The sequence below is a fragment of the Zalophus californianus genome, chromosome X, assembly GCF_009762305.2.
Source record: "Zalophus californianus isolate mZalCal1 chromosome X, mZalCal1.pri.v2, whole genome shotgun sequence".
NCBI classification, from domain to species: domain Eukaryota; kingdom Metazoa; phylum Chordata; class Mammalia; order Carnivora; family Otariidae; genus Zalophus; species Zalophus californianus.
Genome location: NC_045612.1, coordinates 3,751,152 through 3,774,703, shown reverse-complemented (window position 1 = coordinate 3,774,703; position 23,552 = coordinate 3,751,152). Strand labels below are relative to the sequence as shown.

Here is a 23,552-nt window from a genome sequence, read left to right as displayed (position 1 = left end):
TCTGCATTGGGATTTGTTACAATCTTGTATAACAACTCAGCTCTTCGGGGTCAAACCCTTTCAAGGTTCATATCCTTTAACAAGGAATTTTATTGCTAGGGAACCACAGTTCTACTTTTAAGAAGTTCTCACTCACATGAAGACATGGTGAACGCAGAGGCTGGGTAGAATCTGTCTGTGATCCATATCACCCCTGATTTACGAGAAGAATTCAGTGGTTGTTTATTGAGTTGAATTAAGCTGAAAAATGAATAGAACTCTAAAAGGATTAGACTACTCTGTATTAGCCCACCTCCTACTCACTCTAAACTTCACCCAAACGTGGCTGTTAAAGATGCCCCCCGACTAATTCAAGCACAGGTGAACTAGAAAGGCAAGCCCACTTGAAACCCCAGCCCTGATCCCATACACATAAGTGCTGCTTGATAATCTTGGTCAATTGCTTGTCTTCCTGTTTATGTAAAGAAGGAGAGGAGGAGGAGGAGGAGGAAGAGGAGGAGGAGGAGGAGGAGGAGGAGGAAGAGGAGGAAGAGGAGGAGGAGGAGGAGGAGGAGGAGAGCAGCAACAGCAGCATGTTTAAAATTTTTTTTTTTCATTCACAGCATCATTTACAATAGTGAGAAACAGAAACCTAAGCCATTTAGGGGCGCCTGGGTGGCTCGGTAGTTAAGGGACTGCCTTCGGCTTAGGTCATGGTCCCGGGGTCCTGGGATCGAGCCCCGCGTCGGGCTCCCTGCTCGGCGGGAAGCCTGCTTCTCCCTCTCCCACTGCCCCTGCTGGTGTTCCTTCTCTCACTGTGTCTCTCTCTGTCAGATAAATAAATACAATCTTAAAAAAAAAAACAAAAACTTAAGCCTCCAGTTCCCTGAGGAATTGTTAGGTACATTTTGAAACCTCCAAGCAATGAAATTGTATCCGTTAAAAAAATCCTGCAAATAAACAAAAGTTATTTAATCACATTCAACTCTATTCCTGATTAAAATAACAAGTAGTAGTGAACTGGGAATAAAGGAGTTCTTCATCAACATGATACATCAAATGTATCTGAACCAATGGTAGGTGAAACATTGTTATGCATCCTGAGTCAGAGGCATTGCCATGAAACCCAAGGACAGAACATTGTAGTAGGAGCAGAACAAGAAACAAATGGCATGCATATTGGAAAGGAAAAGACGTATTTATCATTATTTGCAAATTCTATGATTGCCTACTTAAAAAACTAAAAAACGTTTTTAGCAAGGCAGATGAATGCGAGATAATTTTTTTAAATTTTATTATGTTATGTTAATCACCATACATTACATCATTAGTTTTTGATGTAGTGTTCCATGATTCATTGTTTCAATGCAAGATAATTTTACAAAACTCAGCACCTTTCTTATAAACCAACAATAACAAGACAGAAAAAAATATCCCACTCGCAACTGCAAGAAATATATGTATGTTATATATGTTAATATATAATATAAACAATGTACAGGAGAATACTTATAATATATATGCGTATTTTAAACATTTTATGTGTAGTTTATATATAAATATATATAAATTATAAATTATATAAATATAAATTACATATAAACATATATAATGTTTATATATATAAACTACACATAAAACATTTAAAAATATGCAGAACAGAAGAAATAAGAAGAAAGCTAGACAACCTTACTGAAGGACATCACACAAGATTTAGGAAAATAAAGAGAAATACTAAGGCCTCCGGTTTTTTTGTTTGTTTGTTTTTCGGTAATTTCTACCCCCAACGTTGAACTCCTGACCCTGAGAGCACGAGTCACATGATTTACTGGCTGAGGCAGCCAGGGGCCCTGAGAAATACCAAGAGCATGACTGAAAAAAATTGCATTGTAAGGATATCAGTATTCCCCCAATTTAATCCATAAATGTAAAGCAATTACAAGCGAGATAGCAATGGTGTTATTTTTCTTTTGTAACTTGATGAAACTATTCCTGAGTTTCGATGGTGGAGTAAGTAAGCAATAATGAGATTTTGGGGGAAAGAAATAGAAATGACTGGGGGCAAGGGCTGAGAGGGTACTTGACCCACCACATATTGCCAGTGCGTTAGAGCTACCCTGGTCTTCACGGTATGTGACTGGAATAAGAAGATGAATGGACTAGACCAGAGACAGAGCCAACAATACAGAAGAAAGACATGGTAGGACTGGTGCTTCCGTGTCAGAGCTGAGGCTCCAGAGTTGTTTTAGAGGTGAATCTTTGGCGGGGTGGGGCGGGGAGCATCTCGGGGGAGGACTCTCAAAGGCTCAGGAAATAGTTATGATGAAAGAAATGCAGGGTGGGGGACAGTTAGTGGATACCCTAGCCCCCGAAGCCCTGCCTTCTCTCTGACGCTGCTGGAGAAATGGTGTTCCACAAATATTAAACAGAAAAATACAGCGAATCCCTAGTTTAAGTCTTAAACCAAATTCAGTTCTGGACAGATTAAAAATTTACATGTTGGGGCACCTGGGTGGCTCCGTTGGTTAAGCATCTGCCTTCAGCTCAGGTCATGACCCTGGAGTCCTGGGATCGAGCCCCGCGGCAGGCCTCGTGCTTGGGGGGGGTTCTGCTTCTCCCTCTGCCTCCGCCCCCTACCCCCCCCCCCCGTGCTCTCAAGCTCAAGCTCTCTCAAATAAATAAATAAAATCTTTAAAAAACTTATGTGAACTAATGAAGACATAAAAATGTACAGTGAAAATAATAAATGTTTTAAATGTTGGGGGCGGAGAAGGCCTTTTCAAGCATGAGACAGCAAAGGGAGAAAATTGTCAAATGCCTCCAATGTGCGTTCCAGCAGAAGGTCGTGACAGCATTTACGATGGGAAAGAGAGAGCACTAGGAAGAGGAAGCAGGAGAGAAGGCCGAGGTGAGGAGGTGTTGGCTCAGTCATACTCTGTGTTGCTGTGACAGGGAGAGCCGCCCACGAGCTCACGAGGCCTTGTTGAGGGGATAAAGCTCACAATTCCTTTGTGTGTATGTGAGAGAAAATATGTAGGTAGAGGAAAATAGCAGAAGGATAGACCCCAAACACTAACATGATTCTCACTAGGTGGTGGGATTAGGGGTGATTCTAACTTTCTATTTTATGTATGTACGTTTTGTCTTAATATTGTAATAATGTACACGCTATGTCTTTCTTTTTTTTCATGCTATGTCTTTCATAATCAGATAAAAACAAAGGAAATAAAAAAGTCTGTACATCGTATGAACTAAATGATGTAAAATCAGATTTGTGGAGTGAAAAACAAGAAGGCAATATACACAAATTTTAATAAGGGCTTTACTGGCTGGTGGGATTTCTAAAATTGCCACAATGGAAGCATATTACTTTTTTATGATCAGAATTGAAAAAAAATACAATTCCTGGGCTGTGTGGTGGGAAACAAGAGGCAGGCAGGCTACAAGGAAACATGAATGAATCAGAAAGATGGCAGGGAGTAGCAGGTGCTCTGAAGGAAAGTACCCCAGGGCTGGGAAGTAACTGGAAGCAGGGAGCAGGGGGGAGTGGTCTCTTCTGCCACTCCTCCACACCGAGCTCCCCGCCTCAGGTTCCACAAGGATCAGGTGACAGGCAACACATGAGGCCGGTGCTCTGGCCCTGAGGAGCCAATTCCATACTCGAGCAAGACACTGGTATAGTTGGCACTGTCCCCGAAAGGTGGGGAGGGCCACGGCGGGAAGTCCCAGCCCTCACCAGAACCAGGCAAGTGGGTGAGAAACTGCCTCGTGGTGGCCTCGCACCAGATAGAAAGGCAGGTGAGGAAGGGGCTTGTGACAGCTCCTCACGAGACCGTCCATCTTTCAATGCTCCTGGGAGGATCACAGGGCATCCCACCGAGACTTGAGGCAGGCTGCAGCGGAGGGCCATGGCAGAGCCCTTCGCTGGCACTCCCTGTTCCTCAGACGTGCCAAACATACTCCTGCCTCAGGGCCTTTGCACTTGCTGTTCCTGGTTTCCAGGATACTCTCTTAATTACCTACTTTAAATACTGCTCAGATCTTCACAGTGAGTTCTTCCTTAACCAGATAATTGAAAATTGCTATCCCTCACCCCCTAGCCTTTCCCATCCCCCCTTTCTGCTTCATTTTTCTCCATAGGCCTTATCACCATCTGACATGCTAAGAGGAATGTCTTTTTTTTTCCATTTCGTTCCCATTGCAGCCTCGGAAATAAAGATGACTCTCATTTACAATGCTGCCAGGCAAGCACCAATCAAAAGTGCCAACATCAAAACTTGCAGGGTGAGTGTCAGTGTTTGAGAAGAAATCCCCGGGACAATAGGGAGTTAATTCTTTAACTTCTAGGAACCAATGGCTATGGGCGCAGGGTGGAGAGTGGTGCTGAGGTGGTAGATCAAACATCATCAGCTGCATGCCCTAAGCAGGAGTCTGAAGTGAGCAAGCCTCTGGGAATTCCAAAGCCTGATTTAGGGTCTGCAGGCTTAAAAAAAATACATTATTTAAAGAAAGGCCTGGGCGCCTGGGTGGCTCAGTTGGTTAAGCGACTGCCTTTGGCCCGGGTCATGATCCTGGAGTCCCGGGATCGAGTCCCACATCGGGCTCCCTGCTCGGCGGGGAGTCTGCTTCTCCCTCTGACCCTCTTCCCTCTCGTGCCTCTCTATCTCTCATTCTCTCTCTCTCAAATAAATAAATAAAAATCTTTAAAAAAAAATACAGAAAGGCCTCCTCCCCAACACTCCTGATGATACTGCCATCTACAAGGCTTGGTCAGAAAATGATTCAGGAGGGTTGGCCTCTGAATGGCAGCAAGTTTACTCTAACCAATTTAGTTTGCTTTATATTTTCCTTGGTTATGCAAGTACCAGAGAGATCTATGATAAAAATCAATGTCTGGTGGAAGTCTACAGAGCTCTTTCAATAAGTACAAAATAAAAATTATATGTGGTAAGAAAGTGTTGTATCATGGCTTAATTGGAAGCACGGCTTACTTGCTAGGTCATGCAATTGATGCCATCTCAGATTTGATGAAACATGGTCTACATTGTGCTTATTTATTAATGTGTCGTCTGTCTTCCCTCACTGCACTGTTCATGCAGACAAGGCCTTCGGTTGACTTGGATGCTGTGCCCTCAGCCTCTAGAACATACCCGGGCATAGTGAGTGCTCAATGAACATTTGTTACACACTTTCAACAAAGAGAACTCCAGGCAGAGTGAAGAACAAGTGCAAACACCCTGAGGTGCTTCTGGAATAGTCAGGAGGCTGCTGTGGCTGGAGGTCTGTGCATTCTGACCACCACAGCTGTCATCGGGCCTCTCATGGCTTTCATCAGCATCCTCTCCCTTAAGTGTCTGCTCCCAAGGACCGGAGGCTGGTGGCTGGTACCTCTGCTGCTTGGTGAGCATTCCAGTCAGACAATGGCTCTGGGAGGCTCAGTCCCCTTCTGAACACTGGCATGATTCTGGCTCCCCACCCCCAAACATAAGAGCCAGGGGCAAGGGATGTATTTGGACTTCAGTTGGGAGCCCTCCAGCATGGTTGATGGAACTCGTGTGATAATGGGACCCAGAGAAGACCGGCACAGGAAAGGAATGCACCTGCGGGGGTCCTGGTGGTGGCTACAGTGTCCACTGTGTCCAGGAGGTGGCAGTAGGGAAAATGAAATGCACCGGGGCTGAGGTTACTTGTCTGCTTAGGCATCTTTTTCCAGAGGAGGATGTGCGTGTGTCTGTGTTGGGACAGAAGGGATGTGTGGTTGTGATGGGCTAGATGATGGCCACCCACACTTGTCTTTGGTTCCCCAGTCCTGTACAGCAAAATCTTTGAGAAATACTGGTCTAGAAGTTCCTCCACCCTCCCATCAGGGCAGGTGGCCAAAGGGAAGATGACTGCCCAGGGAAAGACTAGCCTCCAATCTTGGGCACTTCCTCAGCTGTCCTCAAACTGCCAGGACCCTGAACCCTCAGGCCCTGTCTCCCCAAGGAACACGCTGGGCCACACGAAGGGGGATTCTGAGCACTTGAGCCGATTGCTGAGGGGCAGTCCAACGTCAGCTGGGAAGGCAGAAGCTGCTCTGACAGAGTCAGAGCTGGAACAGGAGTAAGGGAGGAGGTATTGGGGCTCAGGAATAAACCGAGGACCAGATGGGGTCTGGGTCCAAGGTGGGGTGGGGCTGAGGGACGGAGTGGAGAGAGACACTGTGTAGGAGAGATGGTCAGGGCTGGGGGAGGTTTGTGGAGGAAGTAAGCCTCTGGACAACATGAAGCTGAGGGAGCAGATAGATGAAGCTTGATGATGAAACTCAGTTGAGGGCTGAGGAATAGATGAGAATCAGGAATGTCACCGGGAGCTGATCTGGAGGTCAAGCCCACAGAGGGGGTGAGGTGAGGGTCAGTCCTAGGGTCGAAGTGGGGAGACTCTGGGGGCATGGATGAAGCTACACATTGTCACCATGAGCTGGCCTGGGGTTAGCAGCCCACACACTGAGAGGCTCCAGGCATGGGTTAGAATCCGGATGACCTGGTGCCCCCTGTCCTCCTTCCCAGCTTTGGTTTCCTCCATTGTACCTCTACTAACTGCCGTCTTAGGTATCCTCCATGTTTGTTAGTTTATTGTCTCTTTTCACCAACCAGAATGGAAGCAGGGTAGACATTGGTCTGTTTGATTCACCTTTATGTCACCAGCACCAAGCATAGCACTTGGCATATAGTAGGTGCTCAACTAAAGGTTCAGGAGCAAGGCTCAGAGAAGGTATGTGGCACTTGCTAGGGTGTAAGCTCAGCGGTGGGGTGACCTTCAGGACAAATGAAGTTGAGAGAGGAGGGAGGCTCTTGGAACAGGCGAGGCTCAAGAATGGGATGCCCCTCAGGTTCACGACAAAGCCAAGGAGTGGAATGAGGGGTTGAGAAGGAGATAAGGCTTCAAGGGTTCGGGTATAAGAAGTGGTTAAATATGCACATTCTTGGTGATGTCAATATCCACAGAAAGGGTTCAAACCCCTGTTCTCTCAGTCCCTTGACCTGCTCTCCCCTGACACTCTTTCCCTCCTCTTGACTTCTGTGGTCGTATCCTAAGATGTTGCCATTACTGTCACCACCACATCTCCACAATCTCCATTATATCCCAGCCTTTGAAAGCCAGCTCCTTCCTTTTAGAACTACGAGAGCTCCAGCAATCCTTTGACTGCCCCTGGGACCCTTCAACCAATAATCCTAGTGTTTTTCTCACTGCCCTTCACCAAATGTTGACTCAATCCTTACTTCTTTCCTTACCCATTAATCCATGACCAGTCATCCTCATTTCTCCCTAGAACCACACAAAACTCCTGTGTCCCTCTGTCATTTCTTTGTACTCATGTAGGAAAATTCAACCCTGATAAAATCCAACTTTCTACCTACTCGGGGTCTGCACCCCTGAGATTGAACGCGTCTGGTGAAAACCAGGGAGACGTGCTGAGTAATTTCACGTTAAATTAATGGCCATTAAACCTCAAGTGGGCCCTTAATGCAGCCTAGCAATCATGCTACATTTCCATAGAGCATCCAGCCTTCTTGTCTCCCAGAACACTGTTTTAAGCCTTTTCTCCTTAAACCACCAATACTCCTCTCCCACCCTCACTCCCAGCTAGTGGCCTGGCTTCCTGTTCTGCTGAGAAAAGAGAAGCCACCAGAAGATACCTGCTCCAAGCTCCAGCATCACCTCTCCCACCTCCCTGCATCTGTGCATCTCTCTCTTGCATCGTCAACTTTTTCTTTCTTAACTGGCTCATTGGCACACAAACATGTTACCATGCTGTAATTTCTCACACACTAAAACAATACTTTTATCTTGTTCCCTCATATTCCTACAGCCACCACTCTCCTATGTCTCTGCTCTCCTTCACAGCTGAACTCTTCAAAAGAGTCATCAGTCAGCGCTCACTGTTTCCAATTTCTGTTTCCCCACTCTTGATTTGGAAGCACTCTGATCCACCTTAGGCCCCACCTCTCTGTGGAAATTGCTCTGGAAGGCCACCAATGACCTCCACATCGCTAAACCCAGTGGTCAGTTCTTTGTCCTTTTACTACTCCAGTTGGTAGGATTTGAAGAATTGGCCAATCCCTCCTTCCTGATCCGCTTTCTTCAGTGTTTCCCCACACCTTGCTGCTCATTCTTTCCCAGTCTCATTTGCTGGTTCCTTTTCATCTGTCCCACCTCTAAATGTTGGGCTACCCAGGGCTCAGTTCATGGGTTGCTTTGCTTTTTCTATACTCACTCCCTAGTTGACCTCATCCAGTCTCATGACTTTTAATACTGCTACTTATTCTCCAATTGTATCTCCAGCCCTGATATTGCCCCTGAACTCCACACTCCTCTATCCAACTGACTCCACCACTGTCTTCCTCACGTTGGTAAATATACGTCCATCCTTCCTGTTCCTCTGCCTAAAACCATGAGAGCTGTCCTTGACTTCTGTCTTTGTGCCGTAGCCTGATACCAATCTGTGGTCAAAACCTACCCAGAATCTACCTACCTCTCAATGCTTCACTGCATCACCTGGTGTAAACCGCCACCGTCTCTTACCTGGATTATTTCAAGAGTCCCGAAGTAGTCTCCCTGCTTCCACTCTTTTCTCTCTTTAATCTGTTCTCAGGGAGCAGCCCCATTGATCACTTGTATGAGAATAGACATCAGACCACGGTGCCCCTCAATGTCTTTCCACATCGCTTTATCAACCAAAGTCCTTGCAATGGACTGCAAGGCCCTGCACGATCTCTTGCTTCTGTTGTGGCCGCCCTGATCTCATCCCCACTGTCCTCCTCTCTCAGTCCCTCCACTTCAGCACACCAGCCTCCTGGGTGCCCCCAGGATGTGCCAGGCATGCCCCTGATTCCAGGGCTCTGGCATGCGTGGATCCCATAGCCTGGAACAGTATGGCCCCTCAAATCCTTTGGATCTTGGCTCAAACACCATCTCCTCAGTGGGGTCTTTCCTGACCACTGTATCTAAATACTCTCTGCACCCCAAAGACCCTTCTCTGTTTCATTCTTCTCCATAGCACTAGTCATTACCCCACATCCCGTATCTTTGACTTCTTTTGCTTTTTTCTTTTTGTCTAAACTTCACGAGGTTAGGAGCTTTTGTATGTTTTATTGGCTCCTGTAATCCCAAGTCCTAGAATGCTACCTGGCAAAATAATGGCACTGAGTAAATACTTGATATCTTAGTTTGCTCAGCCTGCCCTGACAAAGTACCACAGACTGGCTTAAGCAACAGAAATTTATTTTCTCACAATTCTGGAGGCCAGAAGTCTGGGATCAAAGTGTCATCAGAATTGGTTTATTCAGAGACCTCTCTCCTTGGCTTGTAGATGGTTGCCTCCTACCTGTGTCTTCACGTGCTTCGCGTGCCTTTTCCCGTGTGCCTGTGTCCTAATCTCCTGTTCTCGTATGGGCATTAGACAGATTGGAGTGCAGCCTACCTTAATAACCTCATTTTTAACTTAATGACCTCTGTAAAGACCCTATCTCCAAATATAGTCACATTCTGAAGTAAGGGAGTTAGGACTTCAACATGTAAATTGGGGAGGCACAATTCAGCCCATGTACTTGGCTGATTGGTTAATCCATCTGCAAAGATGCATTGAGGCTCTTCTGGGGTAAGGATCAGTGTTTAGGCTCAGGGAGAGGGTGAGGCTTGGTGAGGATATAAAGGGATGGGGGGCAGTAGAGTCCAATTCTGGGATGGATGAGGGTTGGGTAGGGAATGAGGTGTCAAGAGTGAACGACCCCGGAAGAGGGTACATGTGTCAGCCAAAGGATGAGACACAGGGATGGGGCTGGGGAGAGGCCATGTGGCAGAAGATGGTGGAATCAGTGCAGTTGAAAGGTGAGGAAAGGAAGGACTAGCCAAGGCTTGCAGAGGAATCGTGAGAGCAGCGGCGTGGTTGAAACGCTGGGATAGGATTGAGGATGTTGAGATTGTCACCAGTGGGTGAGATGGCCCACATACTTCGTGGGTCCTGGTGCAAAATGAAAATACAGGTCTCTTGTTCAAAAAGTATTAAGAATTAAGAATTTCAAGATGGAGACAGCAGAGCCTTAAACCAAGTGTAGGGAACACACCCATGAAGCTGGTCCTGCCCTATGGGATATGGATCAGGAATGGAGACAGGTTAGAAGTTAGGACAAGGTTGGGTAAAAAAGGTCTTTTCTTTTGCAATGTATAGGGAATCTTTACGGAAATATGGTCTGCCTTTTGCCGTCTTTTATTATTATTAGCAACTGTAATATACACTCTTTTTGAGGTGGGTCCTCCCACAATCCTTAATGCCCTACATATGTGACTTTGATGTGTGCCAAGGTGTGTTTGTTGAGATCACCAACACCGCTTGGTAGCAAGTAAGAGAAGGGTGCACATTGGGTGTGATGGAGATGGAGGAGAGTGAAGGCTCACAGGGAGACCAGAGCATCTCTCTAGGATTTAGATAATGAGGGTCTGGACTGCACCTGTAGTCTGGGGGAGGTGCAATTTGGCTGGAAAATAAAGTCCTTTAGAGCACCAACCTGCGGGGTGCCTAACCAAGGCGGATAAACCAGTGGCCAGGTCTTTCCCATCCTGGTGCAGACCAGAGGCTGTTCAGATCAAGATCTCAAAGCAGTTGTTGGGGAGAGGGGGGACTTCAGCCCTCTGAAGCTGGTCCCTGGAAGTGCCTGGAACTCTCCTGAGGGGAATTAGAAAGACTTCTGGGGAAGCCAAGGTCTGGAGGAAGCCCAGACCCGGGATCCCCACGGGGAGGAGACAGGCCCAGAGCTTCTGGGGGTGTTGGGGACAACATCTCGGTGGTAAGTTGAAGATGGACCCTCCTCCAGCTCCTCACCTCAACTGGGCCTCTCTTACCTCAGCTCTGCAAACATCTGGTGGGCTTGCTGTGGATGAGACTCTGTTGGATGTGAGGGACACATGAAGAAACAAGGTCCCTGGCCCCAAGATAGAGGAGGTGAATGTGCAGCTCAAGTGAGCAACCAAAGGATCATAATGCAGCTGGATGCCAGCACCCTTGATGTGACTACCCCATTTGCTCTCTTCACCGCCTTTGAGGTAGCTACTATTCTCTTCATTCTCCTTGGACAGATGAGGAAACTGCGATGAGATGAGGACAGGTTAAGTCACTTGCTCAAGATCACAGCTGATGTGTGGTCTTGTCAGGAGCTGAAGCAGGCAGAACGCTGCAGATGGGCCGCTCTTCACCCTTCTCACCCGTGGCATCTGCAGACAGAGAGCTGAGAGTGGAACAGTCAGCATGGGCAGGGGTGGAGAATCCTGCAAGACCTGAGGACAGATGTCATCTGAGCTATGTGGGAAGAATGACTGCGAGTGCACAGAGGCTGGCGGGGGAGGAAAGGCATTCTGGGCAGGGTGGGAACTAGAAGCTTAGGTCTGGGCGCTGGGAGGAGTGTGAAAGCCACAGACCTGGGCCTCACACACTGAAAGTTGTGCGAAGTTGCCTGCGGACGTGGTTAAGATTGGGATGGGAACCTGGTGGTGGACTAGAAGACCCAGGAAGTAAGTTTCTGAGGAGATCCAAACCACTTTTTCCACCAACCAGGACCCACGCTCTCTCCCCCCGAACTGAGAGGGGCTCTAAAGTATCCACAGCGCTTTGGGCCCCAAAGGACCCCCATTCTTATCCCTGGGAAATCTTGATTTCTTTCTGTGAAAGCCTGCCCCACAGGCAAGGGGATGCCGCCCTCCTGCCCTCGTCGAGGAGGGCACAGAGGGGCTGTCCTGGGCAAAGAGGGCTCCTGCAGCCTTGCAAGAACAAGCAAGTCAGGAGAAGACTCTGAGAACAGGCGGCAGGGGTGGAGGGCAAAGCGCCCAGAGTGGGGGAAGGGGGAAGAGAGAGAAGGGCAGGGACAGAGAGGGGCAGAGGGACTGCTTAGCTCTGGGAGCTGGACTGGAAGAGGCCCTAGGTGATGGAGGCCTTCCCCCACCCCTATTTTCCACCACCCTGGCGGCAGGGCAGTTGGTGTTTCTCTGCCGGGAATGGGGGTGGGGGTAGTTCTGGGTATGCCTTCTCAGGATCATCCTGCCCAAAACATCAAAATGGGGAAAAGGGTGGGAAAGGCGCCCACTTCAGCTGCAAGGTGGGCTCCAGAGGTTCAGAGAACAAAAAGAACCCTGAAGACCCAGCAGGGTGCACCGGACGCCTCCTCGGAAGATTTGCCAGATCCAGATCCTGAGCTCCCCCAGAACGGTCCTGCCTTCCCTTAGCAGTCCACCTCGTCGCGTGGTTCTCCTTGGACTAGTGTCATCTACCAGCGTCTGGTCCTGTCATGCTGAACCTCCCACAGCGGGGCCTCCTGAGACCCCTCCCTGCCCCGCTCCCCACCCCTGCGCTCCCCTTCCTCTTCCCTTTCTGCGCCTTAAGAGTTTCCCAAGCCCATTTCTTCTTTTATTTCGCTGCAGCCCCGCGAGGGAGGCAGGATTCTCCCCATTTACCAGATTTGACAGGAGAGAAGCTTGTCGTCCTGGGGCAGGGTTGGAGGGGGGGAGGAGGTAAGTGAAGAAGCCAAGGTCACCCAGTCATTGGCGGAACGCAGCCTCAACCCAGCCCTTCTACGGGCCCGCTGGAGCCCGGCAAGGTGGGCCCAGGCTGCTGGCCCGAGCCCCTTCTTTTCTCAGCTGGCACTCGGGGGCGGGCTGGCCACAATGACAGGTGAGCCTGGATCGGGGACAGTTGGGGGGGGTGCGCTGTGCGGGGCCCCTGGCGCGTGGGCCTTGGGCGCGGCCGCCCCAGCCCGCCTTGGCGCCCGGGCTTCCGAGGGCCAATGCCCGGAGGCACGACGGGGCCCGCGCCTTTGGCTGGGGGTACTTGGCGCGCCCGGGCCCGCCGGCCAGGCCCCGCCCCCTGGCAGCACGGGCGGGGGCAGGGGCGGCGCCGGCGGAGTGGGGCGCGGGCGCGCAGTGCTCGGTGCGCGCCGCCGCCCCTCCGGCCCAGCTTGCCGGCCTGCCCTCCCTCCCCCTCGGCCCGCTCTCCTCGCCCCCAGCCCTCTCCTGTCCTCGGCCCGGCGGCCCGGCGCGCGGTGGGGCGCGACGATCGCGGCCTGGCGATCGGGGCACGGTGGTCGTGGCGCTCGAGGGTGGCGCGCAAGGCGCGGGGCGCGAGGCCAGACCTGGCGCAGCAGGGCGTGGGGGGCGGGCAGCGGCGGAGTCCCCAGAGGAGAGCAGGGGCAGGGGGGTGCCGAGGTAACGGGCAGGGCCCGGGCGCCCGGCTGCGAGGGGCGGGAGCTCCAGGCGCACCTCGGCCCTGGCCTTGGCCGGGCCGGTTACGGGGGCCCCCGTGGCGGCGGGAGGGAGGCGGGCGGGGAGGGAGGGAGGGAGGAGACGGCTGGGCTGGGCCGGGGGCTTGGCCGACGGGGAGCAGGTGGGCGGGGACAGGGGCCCTGCTGGAAGAGGCGCCGCAGCGAGGTGGTGGGCTGCGTGCGCAAACAGGGCGGCCGCCTCCTGGGCCCAGAGAACGGTGAGGCCGTTTGGGTTGGGTGCCCCAGCCCCGAGGGCATGGTTCGGTGTCCAGGGCCCCTGAACTGGGCGCGGGGCACTATTGGGGGAGGGCCCGGCCGGGCCAAGGCGTTGGGGGTCTTGAGCAGACCCAGGAGAAGAGCGTGGCTGGGCCAGAAGCTGGAGTTCCTGGGCAGGGCGCAGCTGGAGGGCGACGGTGGGCAAGGGCGAGCACTTTAAGGGCTGGCATGAGTGGAAGGAGACAAGGAGGGCCCAGAGTTTGAGTTTGAGCATAATTTGGGAGTTCCATGTCACTGGGTAGGTTCATGAGTCATGAGCTTTGGCGATCACAGAAGTCTTTCCTGGCGACCAGTTCTGAGTGAGGGGAATGAAAAGGGCTATAGGATTTGGAGAAGTGGTTTGGAGGCTACGTCTTGGGACACCCGGTGCTCTGATGCCCTCCTGTCCCCGTGCGAGGGATTTGGGGAGCGATGTTTCAGAGTGCTGTGATTTGGAAGCTTCAGCCTAGGCTGGGGTTAAGGAAGGTCTTTGTGGTGGCCCGTCCCGGCCTGCCTTCCTTTCCAGGCCTTCAGGATTCAGCTGTGTTCTTGGGGGGAGTGGGTTAAAAATTCCTTCGGCCTACAGTCAGCCTTACAGTATCAACCAGGGGTAGGAGGGACATGTACATGCGTGACTGCAGCAGCATTCTCTGTCGTGGAGCCCTCATGCTTCCTCGCTGTTGCCATAGCAACGCCCTATTGATGGTGTATTTATAGGGGAAGAAGCAGGCTAAATTTTGGGGAAGGTGGGGGAGGCAGCCTCATAGCTGCAGTAGCAGTGATGGTGGCTACAGAATTATTAATGGAGTAGGTCATGCCCTGTGAGCTGTTTGGGGGGCGTTCCTGGCTTGTTTGCAGCTTAAAAATGAACTAATAACTTTGGCAGGTGTGAGGAAAGCCCGCATTCGTGGCTATGATCTGTGTGGACATGCACGCACCAAAGTCAGGTGTGTTTGGGACAAGAGGTGGCTATATGTAAGCTGTTATGTAATTTTTCCACATAAAAATGAACAAAAATCACACGGCAGTTCTCTTTGATAGGCAATGAAATGTATGTTTTTCTGTCTTCACTTATTAGTTCAGCCTTTACTCATTCTTTTCAAACCCTGACACAACAGCTCCATTTTTAATTCAATGAAAACCCTTGCTGTTAGGCATGCCACACCCACACCATCACCATGTGACTGGCATGCCCCCCGCCCCTGGAAACCCAGAGATCAGTAATGAAGCAGAATTTTGAGATAAATAGTCCGTCTTCACTCTTAAAACATCAAGGGCCAACTTTTCTTAACAATGGTAGATCCATCTGTTGACAGATTCACTCACTGATAGTTTTGGGTGGGATCATTGTGGGGTTCAAAAGAGAAAATCCCCCTTGACATGGTGTTTCCAAAGATGGATATTAGATTTGCTGTTTTTCCTTTAGCTTTAATTTTATTTATGATTTATAGCCTACCTGTTTGCCGAAAGGATTAGAAGGTGTATTTGAAGCATACATGAGGTCTGAACACATAAATAGAAAAGCGTGTGCTTTTGCGCTTTTGCGCTGCAAGGGAGAAGCATATGTGCTCAACAGCTGGGCTTGATGGTCAGTGTTAACACTGAACTTCCTGGCAGCCTAGGCAAAAAGGGTGGCACGACGGGTTACACTGTTCAGGTGTCTTGCATCCAGTTAAGTCATAAAACCAGAGCTTCTGCTTGGGGAGGGGGGCAGCAGGGTGATGCTCCCAGATGTGGACAGCTTGGGCAAAGCTCCGAAATGTGTGTGTGAGTGGGAATGTGTGGTGCGGAGCGCACTGTGCTGTGGCCACGGTTTACATAGTGGCAGGATGATTCCTGAGCAGGAGCAAGGCTTTTGGACAATAGCTCACATTAGAGGCAACGCTTGCATTGAGTTAGCATCTCAGTTTCAGAAGATCCTCAGTGCCTTATCCGGTGCAGACAAACAGCGGGGCGCCTGGGTTTGGTCTGTGACTTCTGAGATGGCTGTTGTTCCCTGCGTTAAGCTTGGTCAGTACCTGCTTCTTCAACGTGTGCTGCCTAATTTCAAGGAACATGCTTGCTGTTGTTCCCTGCGTTAAGCTTGGTCAGTACCTGCTTCTTCAACGTGTGCTGCCTAATTTCAAGGAACATGCTTGTCATCAGAGGTATCTGGGACTTGCCATTGTGAGCAAACTGAGTTCCAAAAATTGGGTCCTGTCTCTGTCACTGTTGATGTGCTTGACCTCACGTAAATCTCTGTCTCTCTGAGGTCCTTTCCGACTTAACAGTGCAAAGATCTGTTGAGGGAAGTGAGGAAGGAGGAACCTTGGCCTGTAGGAGGTTTTTTTTTCCTTTTTTTTTTTTTTTTTTTTAAGAATAAAGTCAACCCTTAGGTCTTCTACACTCTCTGAATCTGTTCATGGGGCAAAGAGCTGGAAGGTTAGCTTTGGGCTCTTCTGGGCCTCAGGGAGCTCTGGGAAGAGAGCCTAGGGAAGGATGGGAAGCTGTGAGTGGCACAGGGGGTGACCTGTGTCATGAGGTGCCCCTTTGGCCTTTGACCAGGCCAGCGGGGGTGGGCGTCACATCCCAGGGCCAAGGGGGTGCCCTGTAGGCTTTGGGCTGTGATTTCATTGTGACTCTGCTTTTCTCCTTTGCCAGGCAAGTGAGACGCTGGGTCTGAGGGAGGAACAATGGCAGGTGAGTTTGCCAGGGCCCAGCCAAGGGGTGAGGGGCCATGCCCAGGGGCTCACAGGAAGGGTGCCTGTTCACTTTTCTTTCTTTTTCTTTTTTAAGATTTTATTTATTTATTTGACAGAGACATAGAGAGAGAGAGACCACAAGTTGGCAGACAGGCAGGCAGAGGCAGAGGGAGAAGCAGGCTCTCTGCCGAGCAGGGAGCCCGATGCGGGGCTCGATCCCAGGACCCTGGGATCATGACCTGAGCCGAAGGCAGAGGCTCAACCGACTGAGCCACCCAGGCGCCCTGCATGCTCGCTTTTCAAGTCCTTTCCAGCTTGCTTGTCCCCAGGGTGACCTTGTAGACGTACACCTGCCCAGGCCGCTATGAGAGAAACTAGTATTACAGGCTGTGGGAAAGGGCACCTGCTTTTTGGTAAAGCCCTGCCTGCCTGGGCACCCTGCAAGGGGCCGGTTGTGACAGGAGAACTAGTGCAGCTTTACAGAGGCATATGGAGCTGACACCATGCTGGGTGGCTGGACCGTAGCTGGGTCCCTCCCTTTGGAATAAGTAGATGTGACCAGCAGTGACATTTTTTGCAGGAAGCATCTGTGTGGTCTACACAGGCTTAGATTCTCCACATAGATCCTGCTACCTCCTTCCCAGAGGCACTCTCAGATTTGTATGCACCCAATGCCCTGATCTAGCCCAGACTGGGTTTGTACTAGATTGTCTGGGGCCAGGCTATTGATGATGGCACAGGTGGCCCTTCAGGTGGAGGGACGCCACCCTGGTAGAGTCATATGGGGTGATTTGTTATTGGTCACCAGCAGCGTGCCCTTCCCTCTCAGTCAGATCCTATCTTCCTCCATAACAGCCGAGGCCTGAGTCTCCTCGGGTCGGTGGTATTCTAAGCTGACACGTCATGGCATCAGAGAAAGTCAGCCTTATCTGGGGTGGTGTCCTGCCCGCCGACTTTGTCTTGCTTCCCTTCCTCATTATGCTTCTGTGTCTGGGCTGAGTCTGGTTTGAAGGAGCCCCTGGGCCCCTGCCCACACTCCAGGCCTCAGTGCAGGTCTCTCCTCAGTGTTTCTGGAGGCCAAGAATGCCCATTCGGTCCTGAAACGCTTCCCTCGTGCCAATGAATTCCTGGAGGAGCTGCGCCAGGGCACCATTGAGCGCGAGTGCATGGAGGAGGTCTGCAGCTACGAGGAGGTCAAGGAGGTGTTCGAGGACAAGGAGAAAACGGCACGTACCGCCCCGGGGCTGGCTTCTGGGAGCAGGGGCAGCCTCGGGAGTAACAAGAGCAGGCCCTGGTATCTCAGGCCAGTCAGAAGCAATGAAGGAAATTCAGCCCAGCCTCAGGCCGTAGGAGGACAGACAACATGTCCTTAGGGTCCCAGCTGCCCAATTCTGGGGCCTCTTCACTTGGGAGCATTGTCCTTTGTCCCGGGTGCATTCCAGAGCCTCTCTGGTAGCTGAGAGGCCAGTCAGATGGGGCAGGGAGGGGAGCGGCCCCAGGCCCTGCTGAACTTGCCGGACTCGCCGAAGGTCTCTGAGGTCCAGCTGGGGCATGAGGTCTTGCATGGAAGTGTAAGCGGCCCTTCTTCTTTTGTAGATGGAGTTCTGGAAGGGGTACCCGAATGCAGTCTACTCAGTCCGAGACCCTGCACAAAGCTCAGATGCCATGTACGTGGTGGTGCCCCTTCTGGGGGTGGCGTTGCTGATTGTCATTGCCCTGTTCATCATCTGGAGGTGCCAGCTGCAGAAAGCCACCCGTCATCACCCGTCGTATGCTCAGAACCGGTACCTAGCCAGTCGCGCCGGGCACAGCCTCCCCCGGGTCATGGTGTACCGGGGCGCTGGGCATAGCCAGGGGGAGTCCTCTGGGCACCGTGAGGCGGGGAGCAATGCGCAGGTGGTGCTGGGGCCCAGTCGAGGGGGCAGAACCACGGTTCGCCTCGAGAGCACCCTCTACCTCCCTGAGCTCTCTCTCTCCAGGCTGTCCAGTGCCACTCCTCCCCCATCCTATGAGGAGGTGACTGCACCCCAGGAGAGCAGCAATGAGGAGGCGAGCATCTCTTACAGCGACCCACCCCCGAAGTATGAGGAGATAGTGGCCACCAACCCTGGCTCGGACAAGTAGTAGGACTTTTGTCCTGTCCGGAGTGAAAGCCTCTTTAAGGGGGTCTCTTATTATTATTATTATTATTATTATTATTTTTTTTTTTTACTTTTTAAAGACTGTGCCACCACAAAACAGCCTTAGCCTCCTGTTGCCAAATAATTTCCTAACCGTGGATTTGTAGGAAGTCAGTTGTCAGAGACAGGTGGAGGGGACGGGGGGGGGGGGTTGAGAACATACATTCGTCAAAGCCCCTGGGGAGAGCCACAGGCTAGAGAGTCCAGCTCTTCCCCAAACCCCCATGCTCCCGCCATCCTGTCCTCCCATCAGGAACTGGCTTCTCTTATGCCAAAGGTATTACCCCATTGAGTTGATTGTGGCCAGAATGTCCATAGACTCAGGCCCCAGGGCCACGCAGCTGGCTGGAGACCTGTCTCTGTCTGGAAGCCTAGGCCGTGGAGTTGAGGGAGAGAAGCTAGCCTTTCAGCAAACCCCCTTTCCTCAACAGTCCTGTGCTTTCTGTCTTTGCTTTATAAGGACTGAACAACAACAACAAAGGGTAATAACAAATGAGTAAGTGACCAACACAATAAAACAAAACAATATAACCTGGGCCATTCATAGGGGACTGAGGGAAATCAGATCTGTGATACTCCCCTGCCCCAACACCCACGCTGCTGACCACGTTAAAAGGAATATCTAGAGCAAGCTGGAAGGAGGACAGGGTGTGTGAAGGATGAGGGGCAAGGGCATAGCTGCCGGCTTGAGCGAGAGGCCTGTGTGAACTTGGCCATCCTGGAGGCTAGCTCTGGTTCTAGTGGGCTTGGCCTCCTGAAGACCTTGGCTTTCTAGACATGTGTACCAGCTGTGCTAAAACCGCTACGCACTGGCCTGAGCCCAATCAGAGCACTGAGAAAACTAACGCTGGTGACCCTGCCTGGGGAGCCCATGGCCTCTGAGTGGTTGAGGGTACGGGCTGGGGCAGAGAGCTTAAGTTTTCTCCTACAGAGGTTGACTGGCCCATGGAATGACTAAACCCATGAACCTGGCCTCCTCAGCACTGTGCTTTCTGGCTTTGAACTTTTAGGATACTTCCTTTTCCGTGAGCAGGTACAGAGTTGAACTTGAACTTCAGATGACTGACTTCTCCTTAATAATGGTGCCCACCTGGGGAAAAGATCCTGAAGTGTCCCTTTTTAGAAATTTCTTGGCAGGGGAGGTGGGGAAGCCTGTGACGTGGGGTCGAAGGCCCATTCAGGGTTTGCTGTGTTATTGCCAGGTGCTGGTCCATTTTTAGTAACCCCCTTCTCTGGCCTAGGGGCTGTCCACCTCTGCATTTCAGTGAGGCTTTGGACAGCAGTGGGGCAGAAGTGACCTGCCCTTTAACTGACCGTGACCACGTAAAAGACTCTCGGTACCGCTTCCCCTCACCCCTGCATGTCCATCCTTCTGGCCCTAGTGCCAAATCACTTTTCCTCTGTGGTGCTTTAAAAAATGTAGCAAATTTTTGTGGGGTCCCAAAGAGTGCACAGCCAGGGTCTATCGGCAAGCCACTGAGAAGACAAGCTTCTTTCTGTCCAAACACGGCTCTCCACGACAGGCATCGGGTCTCCTTCTTTGACTGCAACCCTGCCTCGAGGCCACAGATGACTTCTGGAGGCCCCTCCCGTCCTGAGGACTGGCCTTGGGACATGCTTCAAGTTTAGGAGACTTGTGTTCTTATCCCAATGAGGCCGCCAGCTTCGACAACTTGACCCGGTGGCTGGGGTTTTCCATCCTTCCCACTCCCTCCCAGGCCTATGGGAGGCTGACTGAGCTAATGTCTGTGCAGTTCTTGAAGCACCAGGGAGCTAGTGCAGTTTGCCCTTAAGAAGAGTCTTCTAGAAATGTGTAGCTTATAGGAGACCAGTCTTAGTGGAGGCCCTCATGTGACTCTGATGTTGAGTCTCAACTTGGGGTGTCAGTCTCCTGCCAGTTGACACTTTCTGCCCCCTCCTCCTTCCCCAAGAGCTCCCTGATGCCCGAGGTGCTGACCAGGTGCATTCCACCTTTCCTTCCTTCCCCTTTTCCTCCCTCCGGGCCTCTAACACTACACTCCTGCCCTTCCTCACAAAGGTATTTTTGGGCCTAGAGAGGCCCCCCCCTTTTTCCACGACGGAGGCTGTGGTCACTCCTGGTTGGCCATGTTGGAGGACCTGGGGCAACCCGAAGCTCTGGGGCCAGCCCTGCCCTCCCAGCATTTCCTCAGGCAGGTGGCTGCGTGTGACCCGGGAGCATGGGAGAGCCAGGCATGGGCCCCAGTGACCAGAGCCGAAGGGACTAGGCCAAGGAATGCCTGCTGCCTTTGGCATCTGCTGAGCCCTTCCCTGCCAAGCTGGGTGGAGATGGGAGGGAGAGGGAAGCAGGAGCCTGGCCCGGTGGAGGACAGCACGTGTTGTGTCCTTCAGGCGCCGAGCCAGGGCCTGCAGGGACAGCGCACAGGCAGCTCCTAGGGCCCTGTATTCTGTTAAGGTGCTTCGCAGGATTCTTCCAGGTGGGCTTGCCACCGTGGTCTCTGGGACGTTTTTTGCAGTATATTGTAGGAAAAAAAAAACTGTACAGTACACCATGGTCATAACTCCTCGCGGTGCACATTTGGCTTTTACGAATGCTCTGTATATATCTTTTCAAACTCTGTCTTTGTATGGACGTTGGTTTGATATGTTGCTGAATCTGTAGTAGCCACATTTTTGTTGTTTTTGGACTTTGTGTGCGTGTGTGTGTGTGCGTGTGCCTGTACACGTGTGCACGTTGCCGTTTCTCATATGCTTATCTGAAACAAGAGCCGGTGTGTGGCTATATTTGTACCGGGAGGGTACCAGTCTGAAGGGAGGAATGTCACCTCCTGGGGCTGGACAGCCTTTTGACAGGGCCCTGAGGGAGGAAAGCTGCCCAAGCCCCCGCAAAGTCACCTTCTGCCCCCACTTCACAAAAAGTTTTGGGAGAGGACTAAGCCTTTTCTTTTTCTTTTTTATTTTTATATTTTGGTGGGAAAAAATGTGCGACTATTGACTTTGGGACTGGTGGGGCTAGTTATTCAGATATTTTTCACTAAGGAAAAAAGAGAAAAGGCTTTAAAAACCTTTTTAAGACTTTTTAAATGAGAATCGCAAACCTGTCCCTCCACGCTGCTCCCCATCGCCTGGGGTTTTCAAGATGAAAGCACAAGAGAAAGAGTGAAGCGCACGGGTGCCCAGCAACGTCTAGCAGGCTGACCTGGAGGCCAGGAGCCTCCTCTTCTGCTTGCGAATCCCACTGCCATTAGTGTGAATTCCTGAGGGTGCTTGGGAAAACAGGAATCTGCCCGGTGGGTTGGATGTGGCCTTTCTGGTGGCCTGAATATGAGGAATTCGGGACAGGAAAGTGTCTTTTTGTTAAGGAGTTGGAGCCAGATGGTTCCTCTCTGGCTGCGGGTTGATCTTTTGACAAACAAATGGCATCCCATGAGAAGAAGGAAAAAACAACACTGCCTCTAGATTGTTTTTTTTTTTTTTTTTGTCTGGGGGTGGAGGTGGGGAAGGGGGGCGTCCTATTCACCTACTCTCTGTGTTTCTAGGAGTGTGCCTGTGTGCTCTGTCTTGCATGTGCTCTCATGTTCAAGGCCAAAATGGAGAGCTGGGCAGCAAAGCTTTTCGGCTTGACAAGTAATGAAGCTCCATTTCAGGATTGTGCCGATTCAGAAACAAGCACATCCTCCCCACTGAACTCTGCTCATACTAATCAGTATAATTAGCTAATTTCAAAGTACTGTAATCAGACGGCCTGCAACCATGGTAAAAGCCTATTAATTTGAAGCCCACTAATTCAGAACTTATAGAAAATCACAACTTAAGATAATTCATGGTATCTGCGATTCTTGCTCTGTAGAAATATTTGAAATATTCTTCACTGTAGTCAATTTTCAGGGTCCTATGTGTAAGAGGGATCTAGTTAAAATGAGCACCTTATTCAAATAAAAGGCTCAAGATATCAGGGATCCCTTCACCGTGCCTTCAGCTTTGGGGTTCAGCAATTCTCGTGCGCAAGGCTCTTTCTGCGTGGGATGGTCTCTCGGTCTCTCTCCATTGTGGGAAGGGTGGGTGCTGCAGGTTTTCATGCTCCTAGCCTACAACTTAAAGTAACATAACTGTGTATCTTGCTAAATATTCTGTAAAGCAGATGTTTTGCTATCAGACTGGCCACTCCCATCATTCGCCCCCAAATATTAAATGTAGGGAGGTTTTCCTTTCACAGGCTGTGGGCGGTGAGTCTCTCTCTAGCAAGAATTTCTCTGACAAGGATATCCAAACACTGTACTGAGACATCGGACCGCTGAACGGTGCCTGCCCTTCCCCCACCCCCGGGCTGAGCATTAACACAGATATTCAAGATTGGAACAAATCCCACAGCTGCTTTTGCCTCCCGATCTGTCTCCCCTTCTGGATGCCACTTTCCCAGGCCTGAACACACCTGCTATTTCACTCTGTGATTGTGAATTTGTGACAGTGGAAACCCTGATACGTGCAACTGAGCTTATAGACATGATTACTGTGAAATGGATTAATTTGGGTACCACTTTAAACTGTGCTTGTATTCATGTGTTGACCCGTGTCAGCTGGGAAGTCTGTACATTCAGTAGTATGTCAGGATTTCACTGGAGCCTGGGAGCAACCAACATACTTGCTTCTGATTCTCTCTCTCTCTCTCTTTTTATAATTGTTGAGTTTAGCTGTTAAATTTCGTCCCTTTCTGTACAAGGAGATAATTAATAATAATAAAGAGCACATGGCATTCGTTTGTGTCCTGTCCTCATCCGTCTTGGTTTCCTGCTGACTCCCAAACTTTCACGGGGGGGGGGGGGGGGGGGGGGGGGAGGGGAATGAATGGTTGTGGGCCAAACTTGTTTTTCCCAAAAGTCAGACTGTAGATAAGGAAACAGCCCAAACCAGTTTAGAAGCAGGAAGCGGAGATGTCCTGGGTGCTAAAGATTATCCTCATATGTGTAAGATGATCTCCTGGCCCATCCCCCTGGGATGCGGTTAGTAAAGTCTCACAAATCAAGTTAGCGACTTCCCTGTCACCTGATCCCTGGTTACTAACAGAGTTGTCTCTTGCTAAAAGGATGCCTTGCTTGGTTTCAGAGCTGGGGGAGGGTTGGGAGGGAGAAATTTTTCTGTGTCCTGTGAAGGTAGGATTTAAAACTCAGGCATTGCCCTGGCTCTGCTTCCTA

General features: G+C 50.8%; 1 protein-coding gene across 8 annotated transcripts; it reads left to right on the top strand.

Moving 5' to 3' along the window:
• The first annotated feature begins 12,543 nt into the window (after positions 1 to 12,543).
• Positions 12,544 to 21,834, top strand: PRRG3 (proline rich and Gla domain 3). Of its 8 annotated transcripts, XM_027609316.2 has the most exons (6): positions 13,352 to 13,483; positions 14,407 to 14,467; positions 15,527 to 15,606; positions 16,161 to 16,199; positions 17,267 to 17,427; positions 17,798 to 21,834. In XM_027609316.2, the coding sequence occupies exons 4-6, from the start codon at positions 16,193 to 16,195 to the stop codon at positions 18,323 to 18,325; spliced, it is 696 nt and encodes a 231-aa protein (XP_027465117.1). In that variant the 5' UTR covers positions 13,352 to 13,483; positions 14,407 to 14,467; positions 15,527 to 15,606; positions 16,161 to 16,192; the 3' UTR covers positions 18,326 to 21,834. The 8 variants fall into 8 exon arrangements, with proteins under 8 accessions (XP_027465118.1, XP_027465112.1, XP_027465116.1 ...); XM_027609311.2 differs by lacking the exons at positions 13,352 to 13,483; positions 15,527 to 15,606 and adding an exon at positions 12,924 to 13,209; XM_027609310.2 differs by lacking the exon at positions 15,527 to 15,606.
• Positions 21,835 to 23,552: the final 1,718 nt, after the last annotated feature.